This window comes from Alternaria arbusti (genome assembly GCF_024043155.1).
Source record: "Alternaria arbusti strain BMP 1465 chromosome Unknown scaffold_1, whole genome shotgun sequence".
NCBI classification, from domain to species: Eukaryota; Fungi; Ascomycota; class Dothideomycetes; order Pleosporales; family Pleosporaceae; genus Alternaria; species Alternaria arbusti.
Genome location: NW_026249941.1, coordinates 4060785 through 4078380, shown reverse-complemented (window position 1 = coordinate 4078380; position 17596 = coordinate 4060785). Strand labels below are relative to the sequence as shown.

At 54.4% G+C, this 17596-nt stretch overlaps 6 protein-coding genes across 6 annotated transcripts; 4 read left to right on the top strand and 2 right to left on the bottom strand.

Moving 5' to 3' along the window:
* Positions 1–1655: 1655 nt before the first annotated feature.
* J4E86_001479 (uncharacterized protein) lies at positions 1656–4484 on the bottom strand (the record flags this gene model as incomplete). Its single annotated transcript, XM_051442046.1, has 2 exons — positions 1656–2580; positions 2635–4484. The coding sequence occupies 2 exons, from the start codon at positions 4482–4484 to the stop codon at positions 1656–1658; spliced, it is 2775 nt and encodes a 924-aa protein (XP_051308217.1).
* Positions 4485–5290: 806 nt separating this feature from the next.
* Positions 5291–6942, bottom strand: J4E86_001478 (uncharacterized protein; the record flags this gene model as incomplete). Its single annotated transcript, XM_051442045.1, has 2 exons — positions 5291–5974; positions 6022–6942. 2 exons carry the CDS (start codon positions 6940–6942, stop codon positions 5291–5293), a joined length of 1605 nt encoding a protein of 534 aa, XP_051308216.1.
* Positions 6943–7223: 281 nt separating this feature from the next.
* On the top strand, positions 7224–8853 carry J4E86_001477 (uncharacterized protein; the record flags this gene model as incomplete). Its single annotated transcript, XM_051442044.1, has 2 exons — positions 7224–7664; positions 7711–8853. The coding sequence occupies 2 exons, from the start codon at positions 7224–7226 to the stop codon at positions 8851–8853; spliced, it is 1584 nt and encodes a 527-aa protein (XP_051308215.1).
* A 1660-nt stretch (positions 8854–10513) lies between these two features.
* Positions 10514–12043, top strand: J4E86_001476 (uncharacterized protein; the record flags this gene model as incomplete). The annotated part of the gene is made up of 2 exons (XM_051442043.1): positions 10514–11203; positions 11270–12043. 2 exons carry the CDS (start codon positions 10514–10516, stop codon positions 12041–12043), a joined length of 1464 nt encoding a protein of 487 aa, XP_051308214.1.
* A 1416-nt stretch (positions 12044–13459) lies between these two features.
* PGX1 (Exopolygalacturonase) lies at positions 13460–14920 on the top strand (the record flags this gene model as incomplete). The annotated part of the gene is made up of 3 exons (XM_051442042.1): positions 13460–13790; positions 13841–14610; positions 14666–14920. 3 exons carry the CDS (start codon positions 13460–13462, stop codon positions 14918–14920), a joined length of 1356 nt encoding a protein of 451 aa, XP_051308213.1.
* Positions 14921–15463: 543 nt separating this feature from the next.
* Positions 15464–16906, top strand: J4E86_001474 (uncharacterized protein; the record flags this gene model as incomplete). Its single annotated transcript, XM_051442041.1, has 2 exons — positions 15464–15886; positions 15938–16906. The coding sequence occupies 2 exons, from the start codon at positions 15464–15466 to the stop codon at positions 16904–16906; spliced, it is 1392 nt and encodes a 463-aa protein (XP_051308212.1).
* Between the last annotated feature and the right edge of the window lie 690 nt (positions 16907–17596).

The following is a 17596-nucleotide window of genomic DNA, read 5'->3' as shown; positions in this document are numbered from 1 at the left end:
GGACATTTACTCCGGCCTAAATTTGACGACAGCACTGCGTATGGACTGGGTCGGATGAGGATGCATCGGATAGTGCATCGATTGTTCGAAGCCTGGAAGCGACAATGAGTCAAGCTTACTCATGGAAGTTCTACAGGACAACTTGTGTTCTCGCTATTAGGCTTGAGACCGCCGCATGTAAAATCTGATGCGTCCAACTCATGTCTCTCAACTGAGACATGTAACTCGATTCTATTACTATCCGTCTCCATCTCATGCCTCGGCGTATCAACGCCATCAAGTTCACGTCCGCAGCCTTTTCTTCCACACGCCTCTGCCTTTGCTATATTGCCTGTGACCTCATTCGCTGCAGTGATTTTCTTCCGTTTAGAAACCAAGCGCACACCTGCGACTACACCGACTAAGAAGAGCGCGCCGCACGGTATACCCGCTGCCAAGGCAATCTTTGCGCTGAGAGAGAGGCGCGAGAGATGCGTTGGTGCTGCTGTGGGCGCTACCGACGGAGTCTGAGTCGAAGTGGCATTTGCCCTACTATTACTGGCGCTTGCAAGATCCGACTCTTGTGCTCCACTCTCCTCGCCTACCTCAGTAGCGGTGGCTTCAAAGCCCTCGCTCACGGTAAGAGCAGATTCCGCGGCGTTTGAAGACGCAGGCGTAGGCAGTAGCGACACAGTCATAGTCATAGTCTCCTCCTCCACCCATCCAGCATCGCTATCGCTCGTACTCGTCCCCGTGGTCGCAGCACTCGACTCCACAACCGTCGTGATTTCCCCAACTGATGTCGTCATCGACGAAAATGAATCAGATGGAGGGCTTGTCACATGCCTCGCATCCCCACACAACTCCACCAGATATTCCTCCGCTTCCCCATATTCTTGCGCGGTGCACCCCGCATTCAAGTTATCCGTTTGTTCGCTGCAGATGCCCAACTTCATAGCTTCCTTATTCTGGGCTAGGCAGGGGCACGCGGCCACATTTGAACTACAGCCGCGGAAGTTGGTAGTTTCCATGACGCATCTTTGCTGTGGGAATGGTGAGTGAGGGGTGCGGAAGAGGCGAGGGAGGTGAGGAAGGAGGAGCTGGCTGGCTTACGGCGCATGCAGAGAGATCGGATATCTTCACTGCGGAGGCTTGGGGAATTGGAAAAATTATGACCGAGAGGAGAGGCACGAGGAATGTGGAGAAGGAGTACATTATCGACAGTTTCGCTGTTGTGTGTATTATGATAAAAGAACCATAGAGTGTAATGCATCCTTTCTAGGTTTTTCCAGCAGATCAGCATGTGAAGAGCAGCAAGGCGCAGCACACAACACCCATCCGCATCCGGATGAAAAAAAGGTCACAACGTCTTCATTGACAACACCCGAATTTCGAGATGAACAGCAAGGCTCACCCTTGATCTTGGCATACTTACCGAATAGTCATGATCATATACGTTTTATTCATTCCTCGTTATCAACTACTATTCAAGCAGTCCCATCCATCGATCTTGTTCGTCCCCTGGTAAGACATGCTTCGTATGCCATGTGTAATCTCAATGACGTATCCAGTACGATACCAATAGCCTTCTCTGTCCAAGCCATGTTATCCTCCTATCTCCATTTCCTCAATCGATCTCTTCTTATCCAATTTACCTGCGAAAGACCACCAATTGCTCAATGGTCGGGAGCACATGCATTACATGGCTCGCCACCAGCACGCTCTGTCGCAACAGTGATGTTGACTAGACCGCACGACTCCTTCCCAATAGTGTAGTCTGAGTAGTCGACGGGAGCGGCCTCGTAGGTCTGGCGTTGGTCGGGTCGGCCCTGTGGTGCGGTAGGGTTGGGGAACGGGGCGGTTGCATCGATAGGCACACCGGCAGCGTTGCCACGACCGCCGTACAGGCCATTGCCACGGTTGTTGCGGTGACCATGGCGGGGTACTGTGTAGTACGTGGGAGGATGCGCGTTGCGAGGGCCAGATGGGAAACTAACCCAGGGCTGTGGGTTAACACCAAAGTGACGGGGAGCGTTGCTGTTGGCGCGGTTGCTGTTGGCGGTCTGTTCGATCAAACTAAGCTGGTGTGCGAAAGGCTGGTTTGGGACAGGCTCGAGTATCTGCGGGGGTGACATCATGCGACTAGATCCTGGATGGTAGTTTTCTTGGTGAGTCTCCTCCTGACGTGGTCTTGTAGGGAGCGGCGGAGGCGGCATCAGCTCTGCGGATGTGATGCGCTGCTTCGCTGCCGCCGAAAGAGGAGTTGCTGGTCCGGGGTTGTTGATGGGGACGGCCTTTGAGGAATAAGGCGCAGCATCGGCTGGAGAGGAGATAGACTTGCGCTGGTTCTTGTTCGGCTTGTACTTCTTGGGCGACTTTGGACGACCGTTGCGGTAACCCTGTTCGTAAGCAAACTGTACGCCGTACATGTACCAGAGGAAAGGTACGCCGTTTCTATCGAGCACCGTCGCATCCGGCAGGTCGGCTATGTCGAGAGATTGACTGAGAGGTGTGTTCTCCGTGGTAGCGTCGATCGGACTGGTCGTGGTCGGAGGCTGAGGTACGAATTCCGTAGCAGTTGCGCGAAGGTCCGAGCCCATACTAGATTGCGATGAACGCCCGCTGTCTGCTTGATTACGATCACTGGGTACATACCGTTCACTTCGCCCTCTGGATGAAGACGCGTTCTCGACGTCATCGACTCGGTTCGTGGAGTCGGAAACAGCCTCGTGTTGTTGGGTGTTGAGGTTCAGGTTCCCTATGTCCAAATTGTGAGCCATCATGACGACGATCGTGGGTACGCTGATAGGAGGTGTGAGCGTCGTACCATGAGCAAGACTTGTCGGGACACCCCATGGCACGTTCTTGGGTTGTACAGCGTTCTGCGCTGCCTCTTGATCGACCTTGAACGTTTGCGCGTGCTCGTAGCTAGCATCACATCCCGGTGCGTCGGCTGGCTGGTCTGGGCTGGTGACATCGGCAGAAATGGCAGGACCTTTGCCGCGAGTAGACTGTACTTGGTCATCTTCTGAAGCGACATCAGTCATTCCACCAGGTTTGTGCGATCCTGAACTTCGCGAGATGATCGGAGTTGAACCGGTGCTGTCGACGGTGCGAACGTGGCGTAGAGGGGCCGGCGCAGGCGTCGCGGGTAGGGGGATCTGGATAGCATCTAACTGGGCTGCATCCATCTGCATGGCTAGCTGTAGCTCCTTGATCTTCTTCTGCAATGATTTGACAGATTCGACGCGCTTGATGGTGCGTACGGGGGGTGCGGTCTTGCTGGCGGCGCCGGCTCGGGGAATACGCGACACCTGCGTGGGTGAATCTGGACTCAGCGGACCATCGGCAAGGCGGGAGTCCATGGAATCTTCACGATTGTCACGGCGAGGCGTAGGAATGACAAGCGAAAGCCTCGGTGTCAATGACTTTCGCTTTCCTTCAGCGTTCGTTCTCGCGGTGTCAGATCGCGGACTACCGGGCTCGTAGTGCACCTGCTCATCATCGCTATCAGCATACAAGTCAACACTGGGGACGTCAAGGTCTTCAGGGTTCTCTGCAGCAGATTGGAAGCTATGCTCCGTGCTTGCAGGACTCCTTACTGGCGACCCCTGTACAGTGTGAAACGAAGCCCTGCCGGTGGATGTCGCAACGCTGCTAGATGCTCGCGAGTGTCCTGCAGAAATCGAGTCGGTATTTAGGTGTGTCGGCTTTGTCGGCGACATGCGAAGGGAGAAGCTGGACTGATGGCGGGCGCTGCTGCGGAGAGGTGACCCGGTGGGACTGTTCCATGGCCGCTTCGTTGGAGAGCCATGCAGTCTGCTGGGGCTGAGCGGAGACGTGGGCGATGCTATGGTGCTATCGACAGTAGCTAGGGCTTCCTTTGTAAGAAACGTTGCGCCTTCCTTGCCATGAGCTCTACTGAGATCGACGGAACTGCGCGTTCCACGCAATGTCTTGACTTCATCCGGAGAGTCACTATCCCATGCTGTCTTGGATGTCCTTGCCTTGGCACGTTGCGCTGTTGCGAGATTGGGGGCAGTACTCTTCGTAAGCCATTGGGCGGGTATGGATTTGCGGGGACTGCGTCCTGATGTACCGATGGTATACGTATTGTACTGGTGCTCCGCTTTCTGTACAGCAACGTTGTCGATATCGGAAGGTGACTCGGTTGGGTTATCGTTAGATACTTCGCAGACGTCAGAGTAAGCGCCATAAGACTCAAATCGAGCGACGAGCTCAGTAACCATACCATCGTGAGTGACCTCCATATGCAATGAAGACTGCGGATCCAGTGGGATATCAATGTTGACGTTGCTGTAACCAGGTGTATCCAATACAGGTCTAGCGTCATTGAGAGTGTTTGCCCGCCTTGCACGAGATCCGTCGGCAAGAGCAGAGCGCGGGATGAAGGCAGTCTGATGATGGACCTGTGCATCTCGCTCCTGGACGATGGCGTCCCAGGTCGGCGCGCGGCCAGCTTCAGACGGCGTGAGAGTGGACATGTTGTTGTTGCTATGCTGTGACTGGAACTGCTGCCGAGTATGCGAATGCGACTGCGAATGCGATGAACTACTGTTGTTGGCGGATGATGCTGGTCGAGGAGTAGATGAGCCAGACTGAGTGTCGGGGTTGCCGTCTGCACTGGGGTCGTCTGGCAAATGACTGACGCTGCGACTATTAGCAAGGATATGATAGTGCTGGAGAATGGAGTGCTTACGTTCTAGGCAAACCAAGTGTTATCGCGTTGCTGCAGTAGGATATTCTGGTGAACTCGGCGTGGTCACAGACCGCGACGTAAGAGTAATGATATAAACACATGATGACGGGTAGCGGTTGTCAACCACAACCAGCAGGAAGGGTCGACGTCGACTGTCTAAAAGATGTGTAGAGGGAAGGAGGAGGGGAGGTGGGAGAGAGCGCGGTGTTGGGCGTGGTGCGCGACTAGCAGGCGCGAGGTAAACAAACGGAGGTGACGGACGCGGAAGGAGCGCGTGATCGCAGGTGAAGGTGGACTTCAATCAGGAACGTGGAATCCGCCCTACCTCGAGCACATTGTAGTAGACTAGGCATATTGTTTGCCGCGTAATGCCACGCGTGCGGGATTAGATCAAGTGCATACTTTACGGTTTCCTGTCCATGTGAGACGTAGCAGTGAAAACAATGACGAGTTGAACAAGCGTATGAGTAGTCATGGGATATCAACGATGTCAAAGAGAGATCCAGCCCCGCAATCCTCGACCCTCATGATTACCCTAACGAATAGATTGGGAGACATTCTTGAGAGTCGTAGTATAAGTAAAGGCTCTGTTTAGAACCTCTTCTTTTTCTTTGCATGTGCCTGCTTCTTCGCTGCCTCTTCATTCTTCCGCTTCAACTCAGCGCGCTTCCGCTCTGCTTTCTCCTCAGGTGTCTCTTCGTGAACCTCCTCGACGGGCGTCATCTCCTTCATTCTCGGCGGAGACGATGGAGGCTCGGCAGTAGGAGATTGCGTTGCTCTGAAGCGTTGGGTACTTGGTGAAGCTGTCATATCACGTTGCGAAGCACCATCCTCGGCTTTCTTGCCCTTACCACCAATCCTGAACGGCTTTCGTGTCTTCTTTGGCGTTGTCGCTTGGCTGGGCTGGGAAGGTGGCACAGACTCCCTGGTTGGTCGGATCTCTGGTTCCGGCTCTACATCCGCGGATTTTGGTGGCGATGGCGGAGGAGACTCGGTTGCTCTTTTCGACTTCCCACTTATTCGAAAGCTACTTACCTTTGGCTTCTGCGCTGTGGGTGTAGGCACTTTTGGCGAGGAACGGGGTTCCGGCGTGGGCGTCCTTTTCCGAGTTGGCTTTTGTGGGGTCCGACTTAGACTCTGGCTCTGACTCTTGGGAGGCGCATCCAGATCCTCATCGTCTTCAGTACTGTCGTCTTCCGTCTCACTGGCCTTGTCGAGGGGCGACGATGGTAATGGCGCCGGAGTCTGTGTTGGCCTTTTGCCGAGTTCGCGTGTCTGAAAGTCTTAGTCATTGCGCGGACAGTAATGCTCCACACCCTTACTTTGAAGTTCACATGAGTCTCAAACTCTTCTTCTGTTTCATCACCAGAATCCGTAGCTGTTTTTGCTGGCTTTGATGCCACAGGAGGCGTTTTGGCCTTGGTTTTGACTGGGGCTTTCGGCATGCTCAACTTAGTAGGTACAGCAGTCCACCATGTAGTCTCAAAATCACCCGACTTCAACTCCGAAGGTACTATCGGAGTGCTCTGTGCTAGTGCTTCCTGGAACAAGCCTAGCGTCGTCAGGTTTGTGTCTTTCAATTGCTCGGTATCCTGCCGCCATGCTTCCTCGTGGAAAGACCGTAAAGCGGGAACGTGCTTTTCCGCTTGTTCACGTTTGACTTTCCTTCGTCCCGCCTTCGTTCCACCAGCGCTAGGGAATGCGGCAGCCAAGTCCAAGCCATGAGAGTCGAACTGGTCCACAAGTCGAGTGATTACCTTGTCTTTGGCGGCGATTGTCGAGATGAGCCCGGTAATGCGTTCATTCTGAATGTGGGAAGAGACAAGTAGCGGCAAGATGAGCTCGTCCTTGAGATCGGCAGACGTTCGCTTCTCCAAGCGAAATTTCCATGTCAAGCGACCAAGAGGCTCTGGAAGGCCTATGCTGGTGTGTAGAGTGATGCCATCTGTTCCATCACGAGCGACACGACACATTGAACCCTCCGCACTCAGCAGGGGCTTCTTGACATTCTCGAGAAGGATGGCAACCTGCGCCGCGTCGTGTTTGCTGACTTCGATTGGCGATTGTTCCAACGCAGCCCGCTTGACGACGTCGTCCACGTTCAGCTCTTCGCTCCAGATGTTGCTGAGATCGGTAAGATGAACTGTGTACGAGTCCAGGTCGAAGGCGGGTTTGATGAGTAGCTGGGGAATCTGCTTGCCGTCGGGCTGCTCAGAGAGCTCCAGCTCGCGCCAACACGACATCTCAACCTGGAGAGAACGAAGTGATAGAGTGCATGTTTGCAGATGAGCGCAGACGCGTGACACACGCGACCTTTGTGGGGTTTGAGCTGGCACGTGAAGCGTAGCTGAGGCGCAGGTGCAAGGCAACCGCGCCAAGACTGTTCCTAATCGGGAGTAGATCCCTGCGCGCGCGGAAGGCAGCCGTACGTCACCAGCCTCGGCCAAAGATTTCGCGATCTGCGCCGGCCAGACCAAACCTCAACAACACATCTCCATACTACAAATCCGGCCTATTGTGAAGTATGTCGTCACGTGAACCTCCCTGGCGCAACGAGCGCAATCGCCTTCCCCAGCGCAACGCGCCGTCTTCGTCAATTCCAGCGAAGCGGTCAGCCGACTCACGAGCACACGACAACCCTGCGAAACGGTCGACAAACGCGGCAGAGGAGGCGTGGGTGGCAGACGAGGACCGCTTCGTGCTGCAGCAGGCCAAGAAGAAGGCGGCACTACGCGTCAAGGGCGGGCGCGCGAGACCCATCGACTGGCTGGCCGTCACGCTGCGCTTCATTGATCCCACGGAGAAGTCGATGCTGGACGAGGAGGTGGAAGATCACGAGCTAGACATAGTCGATCCGGAAGGTGTGCTGGAGGGGCTCAACAATGAAGATCTCGCAGAGCTGGAAAAGGAGATTGAGAACTACCTGACCCTCGAAACGAGCAGGAGTAATCGCGACTACTGGAATGTAAGTACAATACACGTCGCGATATTATACGCTGCTAACCCCTCAGTCCCTCAAAGCAATCTGCAAAGACATCCGCCGCAAATCCAAATCCTCCAAGTCCGAAGCCCGCGGCACCAGCTCCGTGGCCGCCGACATCGATCAGCTGCTCTCCCCAAAGACGTTCGAACAGCTGGAGACGCTAGAGGTGCAGGTCAAGAAGAAGCTCGATTCGGACGAGCCAATCGACTACGACTACTGGGAACAGCTGCTGCGAAGTCTGCGCGTGTGGAAGGCCAAGGCGAAGCTGCGGCGCGTCTCGCAGGAGATTGTCCGAGAGCGACTGCAGACATTGCGCAAGCAACAGGCTGACGCAGCTGCATCTGTCCAGAACAGGATATACGCTATGCTGAGCGGCACCGATGAGGCGAGCGAGGCGCAGCCAACGACTGTAGAATACGATGCAGCCTTCGATCCCCAACCCCTACTGAAGCTGCGCGCCGAAGACAAGGCGCTACCACAGACGGATGAGAAAGCGTTCCTGGAGAGTCTGGCCACCGAAAGGGGAAAGATCAAGAAGATTGGCTACGTGCCGTCACAGGCCAAATCCAGCGACCCAACCACCACCAGCAGTCAGCCCACGACGAGCCAGACGGTAACAACGAGCGCCTCACGATTTGCGCCTGTCGAGAAAGAAGACTACTCCAAGGCAACCATGGCGCTATACGAGAGGGAAGTCGCGCGAGGCGTGGAGGAAGGCGAGGAAATCTTCACCGCGGAGGAGGAAGTCACGACCGCCCGGCCCCAGTGGGCTGGCAGCTACAAGCCCCGGAAACCCCGCTACTTCAACCGTGTGCAGATGGGCTATGAATGGAACAAGTACAACCAAACGCACTACGATCACGACAACCCCCCACCAAAGGTCGTGCAGGGCTACAAGTTCAACATCTTCTACCCCGACCTCATCGACAAATCAAAAGCACCCACCTACAAGATCGAACGGGAGAACGGCCGCAAAAAGGGCCAGTCCTTCGCTCCGGCCGGTGAAGACGACACGTGCCTCATCCGGTTCATTGCCGGCCCGCCCTATGAGGATATTGCCTTCCGCATCATCGACAAGGAATGGGACTACAGCGCTAAGAGAGAACGTGGGTTCAAGAGCAGCTTCGACAAGGTACGTCCAGTCATACTCAATGTACTAGCTAGTGGCTAACGCAATGCAGGGCATCTTGCAACTCCACTTCCAATTCAAGAAGGTATGTCAAGATCGCATGACCGGAACGGCATCACACTGGCATCACACTAACATCGTGGCAGATATACTATCGAAAGTAGCTAAGCCCCCTTTGGGTGACATGGACGCTTCACAGCCTACCCCGCTGTACCTGGCCCCTCTTACACCAAACGGCGCGATAGGATAAGAAATAGGGCGGACGTTGCACAGGACCCTCTCCATCGATAGGTGCTTCTTGAGTATCAATTCCAGGCTTCTCGTTGCGCTATCACCCGTGACCACCACATTGGCGGTGACGTTTCAACCGGCTCTCATATCCTCGCAACGTGCAGCATCTCCATTTTCGGGTCCGTTGGCGGTGTACACTCCTCTTCGAGCGGTGACAGGGCCGTGACGAGGGCCTATCACGGATGACTATTGCTTGGGCAAAGACTACGAATCAGCTTCACCGGATGAAAAATGGTAGAAGTCGTGTCACAGGCCTCTGTGGGGTCTGCTCCCAAACGGTTGCTCGCCTACTGCCTCTTTGCAGGCGCAGCACATCATGTCACATCCTTGCGCCTGCAGAACATATGCCGTTAATGGCCTTTTTGGGTTAGAGTTTGCAGGCGAGGAATACAGGTCCTTGAAGGAAATGACCTATGTCGGGATGATTGTTGTAGCTTGGAAGACTAGCTCCGACGCGTGTACTGACAACTACAATGAACAACATCTTGCCTCTTGCTCTCGGACAATTTCCAGGACATGCACAGAAGCCGGACAGGAACATCGAAGAGCGGGAGGCTGCCGTGCAGGCCGATGGACGTTTCGATGTTACAAGTGGGCCACCCCGTATGCGCTTTCGATGTTATGAGTGGACGTATGCGCCTTCCCGTATGCCGGTGTCAAGCAGGCAATCGTTGGCTGCAGTGGTGGTACAGAGAGTCATTCACACTGGTTGATGGAGTGGTGCAATGAGGGTCTCTAGGCTGCGTCTCGGGCCGTGGGGCGGTGATGCTGTACCGGTACTTGTCGCTCCGTGACATCACGTCTGCAGCTGCGCCTGCGGCCAGGGTCCTCAGATCCGCCGTCCTTGCGATGAGATCTCATCCTTTGTTTGTCCATACAAGCGACGCTGCAGCGTCAAGCCTGCAGGTGTGCTGGCAGTAGGAACCCGCGCAAGAATCGCCTAGGTGACAATGACCAGGTTTCCAGGCAATCCCGTTCGCCGGGGCATGGCGGAGCATGTTAACGTCTTGACTGCCGCTTCATTTGTGAGCATCGCCTTTTACTACTCTTCATTTCTGCCAGTCTTTTGGTTTCACACAACACGTTGGCGTATTCGTATCGATACGTTCCTTATCTCTACCGTCCAGGCCCGTGGGAGGCCGACAACACAACAGCTATGCCACATGCGCAATCACCTCATCGGCCTTCCTCCGCAGACGTGGGTGCTGAATTCGACAACGTCCAGTCATCTCAAGACGCCTTTTGTGAACCCTTCCAGCCCTCCAAAGACGCTTTTTGTGCCCCACTTCCCTTTCACACCCATAACCCGGTGTTATCTCTTTCCCCCAGACTGCCTATTGAGGTCCCGCTCACCGCACCTTCCGATCAGGGACCTGCACCTTCCAACAGCGACACTACCCCGCACTCTGCCATGAGTCTCGACGACCAAGAGCCAATGCAGTGGACTGCACCGACCAACTTCCTCCTCAACTCCATGACCCAGAATGGCGCGGGTTACAATGCGTCTAACCCGTTTCCACCTGGTACCGGAGACTTCTACAACTACGCCGAGAACGGAATGTCCTACAACGACAACTTCGGTATCGCGTACCCGACTCAGTATTCCAACGCAAGCTGCCCCCGGTCCTACACCGGCGTTGACCTCTCTGGCCTTCCTGCCGATATCAGTATGACCGACTCGCATCCACCCACCGCATACCACATCGAACCGCCAAACCACGTTGACGCGATGGATCTGTCAGACCATGAGATCAGCGGCCAGCTCATGCAGCTCAGCAACGACTTTGACCATCATCCATATGGTGCGCATATGAAGGTTGAGGATTCCAATGGCTACCAGAGCCCGTACTCTGACCTGACCCGCGCATCCACTCCTCACGACGATCCCCCTCGACATCCCCACGATCTCTCTGGAGATGGCGTCATCGACAAGGAGCAGCCCTACGCGCAGCTCATCTACCAAGCCCTCCTGAACGCGCCCAACAATACAATGATACTCCGCGATATCTACGAGTGGTTCAAGGCCAACACCGACAAGGCCAGTGCCTCGGAGACGAAAGGCTGGCAGAACAGCATCCGACACAATCTGTCAATGAATGGGGTAAGTCATGTCTCCTCTTCCTTCACCGTTCTACCTCTCTTCTCTAGTACATACTAATCTGCCCAGGCCTTCGAAAAGGTTGACCAACCAGGCGAAGAATCCCGCAAAGGCTTCATGTGGCGCCTGACCGACGAAGCTATCCGCGAAGGCGTCAAATCCACAACGCGCTACCGCAGTAAGCAGCCCAACAAGCGTGGCCACCGGACCCAGCAACCACAGCCCCAGCGACAAGCCTCTGGCGCCAAAGGCGGTCAAGCTGCACGTCGCTCCGCAAGGATGAAACGGAGTGGCAGAATGCACGACGGATACCGCAATGGCAACGATCAGTACATGTCCCGGTCTGTGCCTGCGGCTTTCGATCCGAATTATCGCAGCGTACCAGCGGACGCCTACCCACCCAGTCCATACTACGGAAGCGACGTGGACTTTGGCTATCCATCGTCGTCCTCCTCCCGAACCGATGACTTCAGCCTCAATAACCCCAACGCCAACGTCCTTGGTCCGCACCACCACGCCCATCTCGATCTCTTCTCTCCACCCACACGCTCCTACCCGGGTAGTCCCATGTCGCAACACCACCACGATCTATCGCGCACCATATCCGCACACTCCCTATCGCAACCTCTTCAACATGGCCTGCCTATTGGCGACACGGCGTATGTGCTTGAGCAGAGTCCTGAGGGGGGTTTGTTTTCTAATAGTCCTAGTCCAAGTGCGGATGAGCCGAGGACGCCTGTGGATCAAGGGGGTTGGCGTGAGGATGTTGGGATGGGAATGGGAATGGCTGGGTGTGTGTTTGAAGACGCGGGTGGTATGGGCTACCGGGCTTATACTGGTTGAGTGGATCGCAGGGATGGAAGATGATAGGGGTGGTGCTCTGGGGATGGAATGAATGTTGGTCAATGTTCTTTTCCTCTGTATTGTACGATTGTTTTCTGCTCTCGGCTGGGGTTGGGAGTTGCGGGTTGCATAGCATGGTTTTGGGTAGCGTTACGATGTATATTGAGTGCATCACCTCGATCGTTGCATAGCGATGTCGGCCTACCGCCACTGGGAGCTTATCTCTCATCGTAGCATAGCAATGCTTTCTTCTACTGGCTTTTCATTCGTCCTCACCAAGGCAATTTCACATTGAATCCCTCCTCTTTCCGCGGTGTTCCTTACATGTAGTCGATGGTTCAAGAGACGAGCTGTCGTCTCGTCAATTCTACAGACGTCTTGACAGGCTCAAGCGAATGACGCAGACCCTGGTTCGGCGGACGCACATTCGACATCCGCGGTACTGTGATATGCAAGCCATGATTCCAATATCGGCCCTATTATTGGAGTTCACATGGTATTTCCGTCCAGCTTACACTTCGGGGTGAGACGAATGATAGCGATATCTCAACAAGACGTGTCTAGGATGTTGGCTGAGGGTGAGTGGATATAGAACGTAGTGACTAGACCCTTGGAACAGTTGTGTGCCTTAATATCGGTCTTCTCAATGGCTTGTCGCACGTCGTTGCTTTTGGCAGAAAAAGGCTGCTGCTAAGCTTTCGGGACGGAACGAAGACGGTGGGCTTGGCTCTGGGTATCTCGCAAGTATGCTCCTGCGTACACCCAAGTCGTTTTACGGGATAAACAGATAACTGTTGAAGACCTCAGGAGAAGATGGGGTTGGTATACAACAGGTACGAAATTACCGGAGCCCGCCCGGATAAGTAATCGCGGTAAGCCCATCTCCATGAAGAAAGCATCACAGCTCAGCCCAGCCCTTCCAAGCAGCCACCACTTGCTTAACCACGCCGGCCGTTCCGCGGCAAAATCTTCGCCCGCCACGTTCAGTGTACTCACCCCAGAACACAGCCGTTGACGCGTAGAAGCCGTAGACCGTCTTTTGCGAATATGTCGTGGGGCGAGCACGCACCGGAAATCTGGGGTCGCAGAAACTCCACCAATGGCGCTGGCCAAGCGCCCAGGCGTGTGGGGAAAGCTTCGCTGATCTTGGCTTAGCGCCACAGTCATGACCCGTTTAGCCACTTGTGGCCGTGAGGGGACCCCAGGATGAAGGGGTTGATCGAAGAGTTCCTCCGCGCCATCCAATTTTACGGGAGCGGGTATCTTGAGGAGGTTCCAGGGCCAAGGCCGCGGCTCGGACGGCTGGGGGTGATGCGATGGGGGTATATTAGGTGGTCGGGGTCGCGATGTTTCTCGGGGTACAGACGTTGAACCCCAGCTTGTCAATCAAGAACATCGGCATAAACGTCTGCCAATATGCGCGTCACCGAAATTTTCACGTGCGCTTTGCTGCAAGCATCAGCAGTACTATCGACGCCCCTCGATGAGCGAAGCGTCAAGGTTGTCGCGTCGAAGAGGCCACACCACCCGGCGTATCCTTATCACCCGAAGAAAGCATGCCCAGCGTCGCCGCCACGAAACAAGACCTGCAGCGTCAAGGCTCTCGGAAATGGCAAAGATGATTCCTCCAACATTCTGAAGGCGATCAAGCAGTGCAATAATGGCGGTCATGTCGTTTTCCCGAAGGACCAGAAGTTCACGATCGGAACTGCGCTGGATCTCACATTCCTCAACAGCATTGATCTGGGTGAGTAACCTTTCAACATTGCACGACATCTCAATTCTAACAATGAGTAGACATCCAAGGCTCCATCCAATTCACAAACGACACCGACTACTGGCAAGCAAACTCGTTCAAGCAAATCTACCAAAACGCCACCACCTTCTTCCAGCTCGGCGGCAAAGACGTCAACGTCTACGGTGGCGGCACCCTTGACGGAAATGGTCAAGCCTGGTATGACCTCTACGCCGAGGACATCTACATCCTGCGCCCCATCCTCTTCGGTGTCATCGGCGCGGAAGGCGCCACCATCTCCGATTTGAAGTTCAGATACAGCCCGCAATGGTACACATTCGTCGCCAACTCGACCGACGTGGTCTTCGACAACATCGACATCTTCGGTGGTAGCAAGAGCAAGAACCCTGCTAAGAACACGGATGGCTGGGACACGTACCGTTCTGATAACATCGTGATTCAGAACTCGCATATCGACAACGGCGACGATTGTGTTTCGTTCAAGCCCAACAGCACCAACATCGTTGTTCAGAACCTCATCTGTAACGGCAGCCACGGTATTAGTGTCGGTTCTCTGGGCCAGTACCCCGGCGAAGTTGATATCGTCGAGAACGTCTACGTGTACAACATCAGCATGTCGAATGCTTCGGACGGTGCGCGTATCAAGGTCTGGCCTGGTGCTTCTTCTGCTCTCTCCGGCGATCTGCAGGGCGGAGGTGGCGGTGGTGCCGTTAAGAACATTACGTATGACGGCATGACTATTTCCAACGTCGACTACGCGATTGAGATTACTCAATGCTACGGTCAGAAGAACTTGACTCTTTGCAACCAGGTACGCCCTTACTTCCCACCAACCAAGTCCTGTTCGAAAGCTAACGTGATAATAGTTCCCCTCCAACCTCACCATCTCCGACATCACAGTCAAGAACTTCCACGGCACGACTAGCAAGAAGTACGACCCGCTTGTCGGGTATTTGGTCTGCTCCAGCCCGGCGGTTTGCTCGAACATCAACATCGAGAATGTTAATGTTACGAGCCCGAGTGGAACGAACCAGTATACTTGCTTGAACATTGACGGGATTGAGAGTCAGGTTAACTGTACTACTAATGGAAGTCAGGGCGGAGAGTCAGGAGGGAACTGAGGATACTTGAATAGCTATTGAAATACAACGTTCATTGTTCAAACTTTTCCGTTTCTTTTGCTGTTCCCTTGTGATGACATGGTGCATGCTGCAGATGTTGGGATCGTAGCGGAAGCGCTTTTGGCAAGCGACAATAGTTTGGGACAGGCCCAAGGTACCACCGAATGGACCTCCGGACATATCATTTCCCAGCAAAACTACTGGTCTGGGCTTGCTGAATATACATGGGCGTCATTGGAGTACCCAGGCATTTAGGCATCGATGGGCTTGGTCCTAGCAATCAACATGCTCGGTATGGGGGTTAACTACCATTACTTTGAGCTCTGAGTGAAATAGCCGAAGGTTCTCTGGCCTGCAGTGGCGAGCGTAGTTCGACCATTATAGGCAGAGCTTTCGAGTAGGAGCGTAATGCGTGATGCACAGACTTGGCGTGATTGTACTGCACCCCTATATATGACCGCACGCTTCCGGGCCCTGGTCAAGATCTCAACGAACCAGTCAACCAACCCGAAAACTTCTACACGTTAGCAAAACACCCGAGACATGTCTACTGCTCCAGGTAACGTGTTGCCCGAGGGCATCGAGCGCAAGAAGAAGAGTGGATGGGCTAGATCGCGAGCGCGAAAAGCTCGGGAAGAGGCCCAAGCAGGTTCGAGTGAGCCGCAACAGAAAGCCGAGACCATGCACAAGGCTCCTGAGCAGGCGGAAGCGGTGCGAGAGAAGAAGATCAAGAAAGAAGAAGCTCGAGTGAAGCGCGAGCAGGGGGCGCAAGTAGCGCGCGCTGAGAAGATGAGAAAAAAGGAGGACGCGAAAGTGAAGCGAGAACAAGAGGCGCAAGCAGCGCACGCTGAGAAGATGAAGACGCTGACCGCTAGGGGTGCGTTTCTCGTTCACTCGTATGACGACCTCCGTCCATACAATGGATATCCTCACATCTACGGTGAACGTATGTTCCAGAAGCCTGTGGTAAGTACCCTATGGATCTGGACACATAATGGTATACTTACAAGTCTGTAGAACAAGCCTCAACACGTCGGCTTCCTCGATATGCCTCTCGAAATCCGTCTGATGATCTACGGGCATGCCCTTGAATTCGACGAGCCGATCGAGCTGTGGCCAGAGACCGGAGACATGGATACCGAGTATTACCGAAGAGTACGCAACGGGTCTAGACTTCGAAAAATGTTCGGAAGACGCGGCGCACGCAACCTCGGCTTGCTACGTACATGCAAGCAAGTATGCGCTGAAGCCACCGAGGTCTTTTACGGCAACAATGAGTTCCGCTTCTCGGGTCTCAACGGCCATATGGTAGCGTATGCGTTCGCGACGAAGATTGGGTCGAGGAATCTGGGATTCATGAAACCCATGACCATGGCTATCCCTTGCCGCTCGGGAGACCGCGGTTGCATGGCCTCACACTGGAACCCACACACCTGGCTTCGCACACACGAGGTATACGACCTCATGCCTTTCCCATATCCGTGGACCAAAGGGAAACTCCGTAAGCGCTTCCCGCGACTAGACTTTGAAGACTCGTGGCGTAGTCTGGCTTGGATGCTGGCGGGCGCTTACAGACTCAACAAGATCACATTCGTCCTGCCCCATTATATCCGGTTCCGCCTCGAGGCGCGGGGTCTGCAGCGCCATATGAGGTGTTGCGACCGACAACTTGTCAGTGCAGTGGACGATATCGTAGCGGCAAAGCCATTTCTCCAGGTTGCAATCGTACGCATGTTCAAGGATCCGAATGAGGACGCCTCCTGTGACAGCACTCAGCGCTTCCTTATCAGAGAACTGAAGTCGATTGTTTTCTGCAACGTTCATCTGGCTAGATTCTGCAAGAACCGGAATTGGGAACTTGACCCCCAGCCATACGTTGATAGGGATGGCGAGTTTGTCGAGGACCAGGCATTGGATGCGAGCGAGAACCCAATGGACATGCTTCCCGATATCGAGCGTTTGTTCGTGAGGGCGGCAGCTGAGTAGACGAGATATGGCTTACGGGTTCGTTCGTTTCCGTGTGCGCGGCGATAGCTAGCGAGCTGCTTTCCGGAGGCGCGACTTCAGTATGCGGCTAGAAGCTCGGAGAGTTGTATTGGCGTTGTCAGCGCAAAGAACCGATGATAGGAGTGCAATAAAGATACCACATTTGTGTGCTCGCCTTTGAAGTGCGGAAAGCGAAATGCCTTCGCGCGGTGCTACGACTGAGCGCTGAGCTGTTGTGTTGTTGGTGTCGTTGGAAAGGCCGAAGGCGCGACTTCGACTAATGACACGATGACGTAACGCGTCATCACTTGTCTGCTGTGCTGCGATTGGTTGTCGCGTACACTCCTTCTCCGCGCGCAGCCCATGAGCATCCTACGTCGCGTCGCACGTCCATAATGACAATGCTACTTGCCTATTCTCTAGAGACGGCGAAATCGCGATCTTTGTGAGTACGTGTCATCTGCGCGTGCAATGCGCCACCTTAAGTTCTGTTAGTGACAGCTTCGTCGTGCAAACGATCTAGAGTGCGGCCGATGACCGCCTCTTCCGAAACATGTAGAAATTCAACATCGCATTCATGGATAGCGCCTTACACCTGCAAACACATGCGACAACCTCTGTACCTTGGCTCAGTCATATGCATACGGTTCACGGGCTAAGAGGCTTGCTTTTGTATGCATTTGCAGCTAT